Here is a 10586-nt window from a genome sequence, read left to right as displayed (position 1 = left end):
GCGAGGACACCTCACCCGCAGCGGAATGGAAACCGGTTCGACAGGTAACAAATAGGTGGGTTGTCACCGTTATTTCCCAACGCATGCGCCGTCGCTCCCCGGGCCACTCCAAGCTAATTAGATCAGATCACCCCCCCACCCCGCCCCAGCCACCAACACACACCGCCGCGAGCCAATAAAGCGTGAACCCGTCCGTCCGGCTCGCACTTTAAGACTTCCCAAGCGGCCGCGGGGACGCCAGTCGAGCCTCGAGACGCTTACCTGCCGCTTCCCCTCCGCCTGGTGCACTTGGCTACAAGGAGGGAGGACGGCGACACTCCGCGGAGTTGGAAACCGGTGCGCGCCGTCCGAGCACGGTCTTTCAGCGAACGTGGGGGCGCCTCGACGACCCCTTCCCTGAACTGTCCCCTCCCCCGCCTCCAGCCCCGCCAGGGAAAGGTGGGACGGCTCCCGGCTCTAGTTACGGAAGCGGATCGTGCCGGGCGAGGAGGGTTCGAAAATGCCCCGCGCGTTCCTGGTGAAGAAGCCGTGCGTCTCCACGTGCAAGAGGAACTGGAGCGAGCTCCCGGACGAGGAGCGCGGCGAGATCTACGTGCCAGGTGAGCGTGGGGACGCGTCGAGGCGGCGGGCGCAGTTCGGGCGCCAGGACTGAACGCTTAGGCGACCCGTTAGCCCGCGGTGGCCGATCCCCGGCACGGGGAAGGGGAGGGAAGGGCCGGCGGAAGGAGCGCCGGGTGGGGGCGGGGGCTGCAAGGTGGAAGCGCGGCCGCTCCAGGCCTGGGGGCGGGGGGTCGCCTCCCCTCCAGCGTCCTGAGCCGCGGCGCAAGGGAGGCAACGGCGTGTGTCACCGCTCAGGCGACCCTCGGCTCTCGCGTCGTAAATCCGGAAAGCTGGGACATTCATGAGACGGGAAGAGGGCACTGGAGCGATACCACTTTGGGGGGCAGGGAGCGAGCTGGAGTTGCGGCTGAGATTTGTGCTAAATGTAAGAGAAGACTCAAAGCTTAAGCCGCTTTCACAGGTCTCTGCCCTTCCCCCACAACACTGGGGGCCGGGTCGGGCCGGCTGGGGTCCCCTCGAGTTTCCCTGGGGCTCCCGCCCGGCGGCCCCATGCAGTGCGCCGAGATGGTGGGAAAGGCGCCGCTGCACCTCGCTTGCCCTAAGACAAAGGTGGGATCGGGTCTCACCTCTGTTAGAAGCGCCCTTCCTTCAGCCTTGCGGAGGACACAGTTGAGCGGACAGTGGTTTTAAGGAGCCCACCCCACAACCAGGGGATCAGGCCCCGGGGAATCCAGTGCACCCAGTTTATTTTTGGAAGGCGCGTTGACAGTGTCCGAGTCAACTTCGAATGAGTAACCAGAGTCGTGTCTTCCTCCAGTGGCACCTTCCTCTGCAAGCCCTGAGAACACTTCTGCCCTTTCCGTCCTCCCCTACCCCCAACAAAATCTTTGGTCGGGAGAAAGCCGCTTCCTTGGCAACTCCCCCTCCCCAGGCCTGGGGGCAGGGCAGGGGATGCGCGGAACACCCTGCCCAGCGCCTCCAAGGGGGGAGAAGGTGTAATTAACCAACTGACTTTGACCCTTGATCTGCAGGCTCCCGGGCACCGCCCCAGGCCTTGTAGGAAAGTGGGGAAGTTCTGGCGGTGAGGGGCCCTGTGAGGACTCTTGCCTGTTTCCCTCCAGAATACACTGTTGGAGACAGTGGGTGTAATGGTGAGGTCTTTGTGCCTGAACTGCCGAGATCCAATGGCCTGTGGCGCTGGCGGGATATTTCACGGCCTAACCTTATCTTGAGCGGCTGGGCCTCTCTTCTACCGTCTCCTTAAAACAAGGGAATGTGCCAGAAGTCCCTGATGACCCCAGTGGGGAAACTGAGGCAAAAAGGACGTGAGCAGCATCCTCACGAGGTGGATTAGGGTGTGGGCTCAGAATTCCATGTGCAGTTTCTTGCTTCGCCGACTTCCCGGCGAGCTGACTGGTCTCCACCTCCGGAAGAGCTCGGTGGCTGGCAGAGCCCCCTGCCTCGCTGCTGCCTCCTCCCTCACCTATGTTTGACTTGCTGCATAGCTGCTCCTTGGGATCTGATAAACTGAACTTGGACTGTGTTAAAGGTGAGCTGAGCCTTGAGCCAGACTCAGTGCTGTTATTTTTAGTTTTATTTCACATCCCAATCAGTAACAGATCATGTGTTGACTTTTACAAAGGACAAAGAAATTCCGTTTGTTCAAATCGTTGACTTCCTTGGGTCCTAGTGATTTTCCCATCTCAGTTCTGGTGGCCACAGTGGGAGTGGCAGGGGAGACCTGCGCCCCAGGGGCTGTCCCATCAGGTGCAGGGGAGGGCTTCTGGGTGGTCCGTGCCAGGGCTGCTGCTGTCCAGGTGAGGGAGACGTGCAGGTCGCTCACTCTGCGGAATTGTCCAGATATTGGGTGGGGGGATCTAACCTCAAGGGCACTGGGGAAGTTTGCCGTCTTCACTTTGGTGAGGGGAGAGTCCTGTGGGGTCAAGTAAAGGGTAAAAGTCACAGAACTTAATTTTACCTCTAAAAGCCATGGGGTCCACTGGAGAGTTTTCCCACAGCTTTTGGAAATGAGGAAGGGAATGTCTCCAGTCCATGCTTGGGTGCCTCAAATGGCTGGAGAGTGGGGGATGTGTTTTGTGGTGGCCTGTCCCCCGCTGGGCCATTCCATCAGCAGCCAAGCATGACCCCAGGAGCCAGCTGGGCACGTTTCCATCACCCCACCAGACTCCTGGCACGTTGTGACCAGCTAAGCACTGACCCCATTCCCACTGGGGTACATGGGAACATTTGAGTTCTGACCTTTCTACCAGGTTCCTCAAAGCATCACAGATACCACCTGGAAGCAAAAGGTTCTACTGTGAAGACGCTGGGCCCCACCTGGCAGCTCTGATTCAAGGGCCCTAGTCTGACCATCACATCAGCCTTTCTCCCGTAGGCAAAGTTCTAGAGGGCTTCGGATCCCCATACTAGCCAGCCACCAAAAAAAAAAAAAAAAAATTCTATAGTCCCCTTTCCCAGGACAGACTCTTTCCCTTCAACCCCACTGCCCTTCCAAAGGCAAGGGGAATGCCCAGGTGTGGGTCTTGGGGCTAGAAGGCTTGGAAGCGGAATGGTGAGGATTTCCCTCTGCAGCCCTCCCTCCTTCTCTCCGTCCCCTGTGTCTCCTCCACATGGGCTTCTCCTTAGTTGTGTCAGTACTGACTGTGGAGTGACAGGGAGTAATACTGGTTTCTTGAGGAGGAACCCAGGCACCTGTACCCAGGTGGTAAATTCCACCTCATGGACTGAAGGGGAAGGACTCCAGGAACAAGGATCAAGCCAGTTCCTCCAAGCCCCGGCCCTTGTGAATGAAATCTCAAGGCCAGGAAGGTACTTGAGGATAGACCTGGAAGCGGGAATTCACGAGCGTCCCAGGGGCCTCTTCCAGGCCCCCAGCTGCCCACTCCCAAGCCTCCCCTCTGCTTGGGGGCTGGCCTGCAGTCTCTTTGCCAGTTCACCAGCACGTGCACAAACCCAGACAGGCCTGCGGGCTGAGTTGGAGAAGGCTGCCGCTTCCTCTAGGTAACGTGGCCCAGTCTGGCTCTGCCACTAAGTAGTGGGAGAATTTGGGCAACTGTCTTTCCAGGCTGGGTTAGAAAGGCTGAGAAAGTCAGCTTTGGGCCTCTGAGTACTTGTGTGTGGGTGGGAGGGGGTGGGGCCAGGAAGAGGTTAGGCCTCTGATGATGATTCTAGTGATTCCTGGGAAGTGTTTGGCAGCAAAGGAGATATTTGCTGTGCTCTCCAGGGGGCAGGGCTGGGAGAGTGGACAGCCAGCCAATGGATAAGAACAGAAGAGCAGCCTGGGCCCAGGCAGTGGGCTAGATGGGACTCCTACCTGTCCCATGGGGTGCTGTCACCCAAGATGCTAAGCTGTCTGTCCCAAGTTTGGTTGTGCCGAGGCAGAAGCCTGCCAGACCATTTGTCCCAGAGAGAGAGCAAGTGAGGATGAGCACTCTGGGTGTGGGGGGATGGGAGTGAAGCCAGGCTGATGTTGATGTCGGGGTCCCTCTTCATCATTGTCCATTTTCAGCATGTATTGTACAGAGTCCCACAGGGTGCCTGGGCCTGTGCTGGGCAGGAGGGGAGGATGAGACAGGAAGAAGAGCCCTGGCTGTTCAGGGCTGTGCACCCTGGTCGAGGCGCCAAGGCACAGTTTTAATTTCATCATGGACATTGAGTGGAAAGCAGCTGGGAAAAGGGGAAAAGATATTGCCTGAGAGAAGAACTTTTGGCAGTTCACAGAATGGAAACAAAAGGCCAAGAGACATGTCCACTGTGTTCCCTGCTGCTCGCCTCTGCCACCTCTGGCCGGTGCTGGCTTGCTTTGGGCGATTGCTAGCTGGCCTGTGGGGATTGGAGGAGGCAGGCACAGGGGACCCCAGCCCTTGCAAGGCTGCCTGAAACCAACCTGGGCTCGCCCTCACATTGAGAGTGGAATCAACCCCACGCGCAGGTCAGCCCCAGCATCAGCACCCGTGTGCTCAGTGGGGGACCCAAGAAGCCAGTGTCCTTGCATCTGCTTCATTTGCTCTACCCGGACAGCCAGTGCCCGGGCCTCATACCCAGCCCTGTCCTGAGACCTTGGATGGGAAAGGACCTGGTGCTCCGTCCAGTATGTGGGCCAGTAGCTTTCAATGCAAGAGGGTAAGGCAGGAGATGGTCCTCAGATGGCAGTTGCCTCAGACACAACACCATGGTGTCTGTTCTTCTGCTCTGGGCCTAGGCCCTCAGCATCACTCAGGTGGAAGCAAGTTGGGCCAACAGGAGGGGAGCCCCTGGAGGGAGTAGGGGGAGGGTCAAGCTAGTTCAGCCTTGCCACACTCCACAGCTGTGGGCATGCGATGAGTAGCCACAGCGGCTGCCGCCTTGCCGGAAACATCTAATTAGGGGACAGAGAGCAGCACAAGCAGGGCCCAACCAGTTCTGCTTCCTGCCTTCTGCCACTCAGTGACACTCAGCAACGGGCAGCATGCCCAATGCGCACTCCCTGTGCGTGCGGCTGGCAGGGACACACTCACGGGGGTGGCAGGGAGACAGGTCTGACAGGGTGGATGGGATGAGGCAAGCATCCCCACCCTGGCAGCCATGTGGCCGCCTGTCCAGCCTCACCCACCCCTCGCTCAGGGTAGAGGTGGCACAGAGAGCCAGATCAGACAGGCTCACTCCCTGTCCCCAGTCCCTCAGCACCAGCACTTCCAGGACTGTGTGGAATGGCAGAGGTGGGCAAAGAACACAGGTTTCCTCCCACACTGGCCTGGATCCTCAGAACCCTCACCATGAGCCTCCACTAGTGGAGCCGATGGTGACAGCTCATCTTGAGTGCAAGCCAGTCCCCTTGCCTGCTGTTGCCGCTCCTCTGCTGCTCCAGGCGGAGGCGGTGTGGCCCAGGTCCAGTTGTTGGGAGCCTAGCTCACAGCATCCAGTACTGACAGGCAGAAGAGCAGAGTTTCCTGCGGTCTCTACCTGGATTGAGAAATGGAAATTGTCATTCAGCTTTGAGTTCTCAGCCATGGTCTCCAATAGCCGGTCAGCTGGCACTGAAGCTGTCAACACTCTGTCTGCCCTGCCCACCCCAGCCTGTCCTGTATGCACAGACAGCTCCCACTATGGGACACAAGCCAGGCAGGACAGCTGGACCCCTAAGAGCTCAGAGGGTGAAAGGGGACTGTGGCTCAAGGACCAGGCCAGTACCAGACTCTGGTGAATCAACTCCCAGAATGAGGTGGCTCATTAAAGTCCCCTGGACAGACAGACGCCAGGGCCAGCAGAACGGGTTCTGGGCGGCAGGCAGGCACATTCTTCACCCATCAGACCTTTGTTGTGTTTTGAGGGGGCGAGAGTGGGGCCTCTCCCGAAACTTGGGTGCTTGCAAATGCACCCTTCCCCCATGATCACGTTCCTCTTCCTTCCCCCACATCCCTGAGGGAAGGGGAGGGGAGGGGAGGCGGGCAGCAGCCCTCCTGCCTGGGTCTTTGCCCACCGTGTCCAGCTGTGGAGCGCAGGGTACAGAGGCCGTGCTCACACTTCTGAAACCCTCCATCAGCCTCCTAAGTCCCTCTCTCTGGAGCTCATTCATCCTTTCTGTCCTAGGCCCCTCTTGCTTTTTCTTTCCAAACCATGGGAAATGCTCCTAGTGTAGAGGTTTTCAGTATAGAGCTTAGGCTCTTTGGAAGAAAAATACTAAATTGAAAAATTAGGGGCCGGCCCGTGGCTCACTCGGTAGAGTGCGGTTCTGATAACACCAAGGCCCCGGGTTTGGATCCCATATAGGGATGGCCAGTTAGCTCACTGGCTGAGCGTGGTGCTGACAACACCAAGTCAAGGGTTAAGATCCCCTTACCGGTCATCTTTTTAAAAAAAAAAAAAAAGAAAAATTAGAGCATTTGCCCCAGCTCTGCTGGCTTTGAGACTGTCTCCCCTGTGTCCCTCCAGAGAACTCTTCCTTTTCTGTCTAGCAAGGCTAGGGCTTAGTGTCTGAGGCCAAGCCTCCCAGGCCCTGTTTAGTGTGAGGTGCTGCCGTGGGAGTGGCCATGTCAAGGGCTGCCAGGTATCGGTGCTGCCGCCACCGCTGGAGGGAGCCCAGCCCTGACTGCGCCCAGCGAGCGGTCCCCGCTGGGGGAGGGTTGCATAAGCGCTGGGCAGGCCGCCTGAGACTGTTAAGCGGCATCCACCTGCTGCTCCCTGACTTCCTCCCTGCTCCACCCACTGGCCTATTCACCTGTGGAGTGGGGAGCCGGAGCCCTGATGGGCCACTCAGAGCAGGGACTGGCTAGCCCAGAGGAGGAAGGGGCAAGGATCACCTGAACCTCCAAGGCCAGCAGCTAAATCTGCCTGCAAGAGAAGCCTAGAGAGGCCTGACCACCAGGGACCTTTCTGGGACAAGGATGAGTCTCAAAGAACTGTCCTTGGGCCCAGGGCCTCCAGTGGTGCCCTTTGTCCCTGCACGAGTGTGGACGAGGCTGGAATCCAGAGGGACTGGCCCAGGTGGGGCAGGCAGACAACTCTGGGATAATTGGTAGGGCAATTTGGTCCTCCCAGTTCCGCTAAGACACAAATTACTCAGCGGGCAGTGGCGCTTGGCTGGCGTCACCTGTAATTACCTTAATAGGGCGGGAGGGAGGTGCAGCGTGTGGTGCGTTGGGGACAGCCCCACTCTGCTGCATGCCTGCAAGGGGTGGGACAGAGACTCCAGGTTCTAGCCATCTCGTTGCTAGAGAACCTTCCTGAAATCCCACTGGATCCTCCTTTCTCCCCCAAGCCCCTCACCTGGCTGTTCTTCTCTCCCCAGTCAGCCTGGGCTTCTGCCCACCACCACCCTACCAGGAGCCGGAACCATCAGTGGCTGAACCCCCTTCCTGCCCCATGGCTCTGGACATGAGCCTGCGGGACTCTAGCTATAGTGTGGCCCCTGGGCCCTGTGTGGTGGCCCGGCTGCCCTCTGAAGACATGGGCCACTTGACAGACCCCCAGAGCAGAGACCATGGCTTCCTGCGCACCAAGATGAAGGTAATGCCTCTCACACTGTTTCCGAAGACCAGGGGCACTTGTGTAGACCTGTGTCCAGACCGTGACGTGGCACAAATGAGATGTAGGCAGAGACTGACCTGGGACCTGGGCCGAGGTTTCTGAAGAGAAGTGAACTTAGCTGGAGCACAGATGAGGGTGGAGGGAGGGGGAGAGTAGGTCTGAAGTTCTTTGGAGTCCATGTCCATGGGCAGTTCTGTTCACTTTCTGACTACAAAAGGCAAGAGCAGCCGCAGGAAGAGCTACCTCTCTGCACAGAAGCCCTAGGTGAAGCAGTAAGACGTGAGCCTGCCTCAGCTCCGTCTCTGGGGCTCCTGTGAGTGAGGTCTGGAGTTGGCACAGTGGTTAGCTGTTCCTGGAGGCGTGTGCCGGCAGTCGCCTCGCCCAGTTATGTTGTTTCCAGCCCTGTCGGTGTCTGAGGCCTTGCATCAAGGGCAGGACCTGGGTAAGCAACCCCGCTGCATTCAGCAGCACCGCTGTGCTCCTGCATCCAGAGAGGGCACAAACAGCAGAGCCGTCTCCGGCTGGATCTGTACTCCTGAAAGCTCCAAGATCTGGAAGCACCTGCCAGCAGTGATCTAGCAGGAGGATACTCCTGGTAGTGCTATCCTACCTGCCAAAGGCTGGAGAAAACTGGCAGAGGAATGCTGTTCCTTCCTCTCCTGCCTGCGGAGGCCAAGTGTGTGTTTTAATGACTGAGACATGTGCTGGGTGATTGGCCAGAGCCAGCCAGGGTTCTCCCGAACAATTGCCCCTTGAGCCCTTCCCTCACTCCTTAAGGGGGGTAGAATAGCAGGTGAACTGAAGGAGTGAGTCTCAGCCCATAAAGTCTTGACTGCCAGCAGCAAGGGGAATTTCCCTGGTGCCAGAGCAGGACACAATGAGGGGACCGAATGAGGGGACTGAATGAGGAGTGGTGTGATGGGTGCCTGTGATCTCGGGAGGAGTTGCCAGTGCCGGGTCCACCCACAGAGCACTAGCAACCTCCAGAGTGTTAAATAACAGAGGTATCAAGACTGGGTCACTCTGCTGGTCATTGAGCCACACCTGTGCTAGTCACAGGTCCTGGACAGCTGCTGCAGCTCTGAACTTTAAGCAGCACACTCTCAAAGGTGTCTGGAGGCACCCCGGATTTGCTGCAAATAATCCAAGGCACAGGGGAAGTAGGGAGGCAGAGATAAAACAGGACTGGCCCTGAGTGACAGGGCTCAGGGCTCACAATATTAGTCTCTCCACTTTTATATAAATGTGAAATTTTCCATAATTAAAAATATCAAAAAGGTTTATAAGCAAGAAGGTCCTCAGGGTAGCAGAGGAGTTCAAACCATGCCACATCAGGCTCGGCTCAAGAAAAACCAGGGAGCTGGGCTGGCTGGAGGGGACTCTGGGCTCATAGCAGTGCTGCAGCCTGGGGAAGTTGCCACAGAGACCTTGGTGTGGACATTTCCCACATGCTAAGGGGGAGGACAAGAATAAATGAGCAGAAACTACAGAGGGGTAGACTTGGCCTCAGTTAAGGGAAAGCTTTCTAGGAGGTAGAGCTGACAGAGAAACAGCTGCTTCTATCAGTGGTTAAGGTGTCATCTCTAGACATGGTAAAGGAGGCCCTAGTGACCACCTTGAAAGGGGACTCAGGAATCCGACAGGAAGCTGGACCAGTGATCTAAAGGTTCCTTCCAGCCTCCAACTGCCAATCTCTGTGAGCAAACAGCACAGGGGTGTGAGCAGTGCTTTTCTCTGGGGTGCTGGGGGCTGGCATTTGTATCCTCCCAATCTGCCAGCCTGCAACCCCAACTTCTGGATGTCTGTTACAAATACTGTCCTCACTCACAGGTGACCCTGGGGGACAGTCCCAGTGGAGACCTCTTCACCTGCCACATCTGCCAGAAGGCCTTCACCTACCAGCGCATGCTGAATCGCCACATGAAGTGTCATAATGATGTCAAAAGGCACCTCTGCACGTACTGTGGGAAAGGCTTCAACGACACCTTTGACCTCAAGAGACACGTCCGAACCCATACTGGTAAGCAGAAGCCCATGGCTGGGAGGGAGCACACAAGAACTGCTTGGCTGAGGCCACACGGAAATATTCCAGCAACTCCTGCTCGCCCTGGGTAATGGGTAGCCTTGGAAGGGCATCTTGGAGTTCAGGGCAGAAGTCCTCCTGAGTTCACCGATTAGGACTTTGATTAGAGAGTCACTTGGGAAACTGGTGTTGGACAGACCTCTATCCATCCCTCTGCCCTAGAGTCAGGGGTCCTGTCCTTTCTGTGTCGAGAAGCTGCTGACTGGTCCTGAGGTCCCTGTCAGGTCCCTGACACTGGTCCTTGTCTTCCTGCAGGTGTGCGGCCCTACAAGTGCAGCCTGTGTGACAAGGCCTTCACCCAGCGCTGCTCCCTGGAGTCACACCTCAAGAAGATCCACGGTGTGCAGCAGAAGTACGCGTACAAAGAGCGGCGGGCCAAACTGTATGTGTGTGAGGAGTGTGGCTGCACGTCCGAGAGCCAGGAGGGCCATATCCTGCACCTGAAGGAGCACCACCCTGACAGCCCACTGCTGCGCAAGACCTCCAAGAAGGTGGCCGTGGCCCTGCAGAACACTGTCACGTCCCTCCTGCAGGGTAGCCCCCACCTCTGAGCAGCGCAAGCCCGGGGATGCTCACCTCCCTGCTGCCCAGCCAGTCCACCCTCCTGCAGCCTCTTGCCAGAACACCGGTGATCAGGACTGGAGCCCCGGTCCTCTTATCTTTCCCCCAGGCGCACGGGCTCACTCAGGCCCAGCACTGACTTCCACTAAATTTTGCATTCTTGCCTGACAGGCAGAGGCTGCTCTCAACCTGGGAAGATGTGCGTATGTCTGGGGTTTTGGGGGGAGGCCAAGGCTGCCTTCGATTAGAAGAGGCCGCCTATGGAGACAGGCACTGTTCCCCTGGCAGTAGGACTTCCTTCCCAGAGGAGGTATGAGGGGATCCTGTTGCCCTCGCCTCTAAGCACAAGGCAGGG

The 10586-nt window shown here is 57.8% G+C and overlaps 1 protein-coding gene and 1 long non-coding RNA gene across 2 annotated transcripts; one reads left to right on the top strand and one right to left on the bottom strand.

Moving 5' to 3' along the window:
• Positions 1-239: 239 nt before the first annotated feature.
• OVOL1 (ovo-like zinc finger 1) lies at positions 240-10244 on the top strand. Its single transcript, XM_008594079.1, has 4 exons — positions 240-599; positions 7349-7566; positions 9418-9607; positions 9926-10244. Exons 1-4 carry the CDS (start codon positions 500-502, stop codon positions 10219-10221), a joined length of 804 nt encoding a protein of 267 aa, XP_008592301.1. The 5' UTR covers positions 240-499; the 3' UTR covers positions 10222-10244.
• On the bottom strand, positions 2105-5518 carry LOC103609794. The gene is made up of 2 exons (XR_552165.1): positions 5336-5518; positions 2105-2494 (listed from the first exon to the last, which is right to left on the bottom strand). It is a non-coding gene; the product is annotated as an uncharacterized LOC103609794 (long non-coding RNA).
• Positions 10245-10586: the final 342 nt, after the last annotated feature.

The sequence above is a fragment of the Galeopterus variegatus genome, unplaced genomic scaffold (assembly GCF_000696425.1).
Source record: "Galeopterus variegatus unplaced genomic scaffold, G_variegatus-3.0.2 Scaffold10098, whole genome shotgun sequence".
NCBI classification, from domain to species: Eukaryota; Metazoa; Chordata; class Mammalia; order Dermoptera; family Cynocephalidae; genus Galeopterus; species Galeopterus variegatus.
This window is presented reverse-complemented; position numbering and strand designations above follow the sequence as displayed.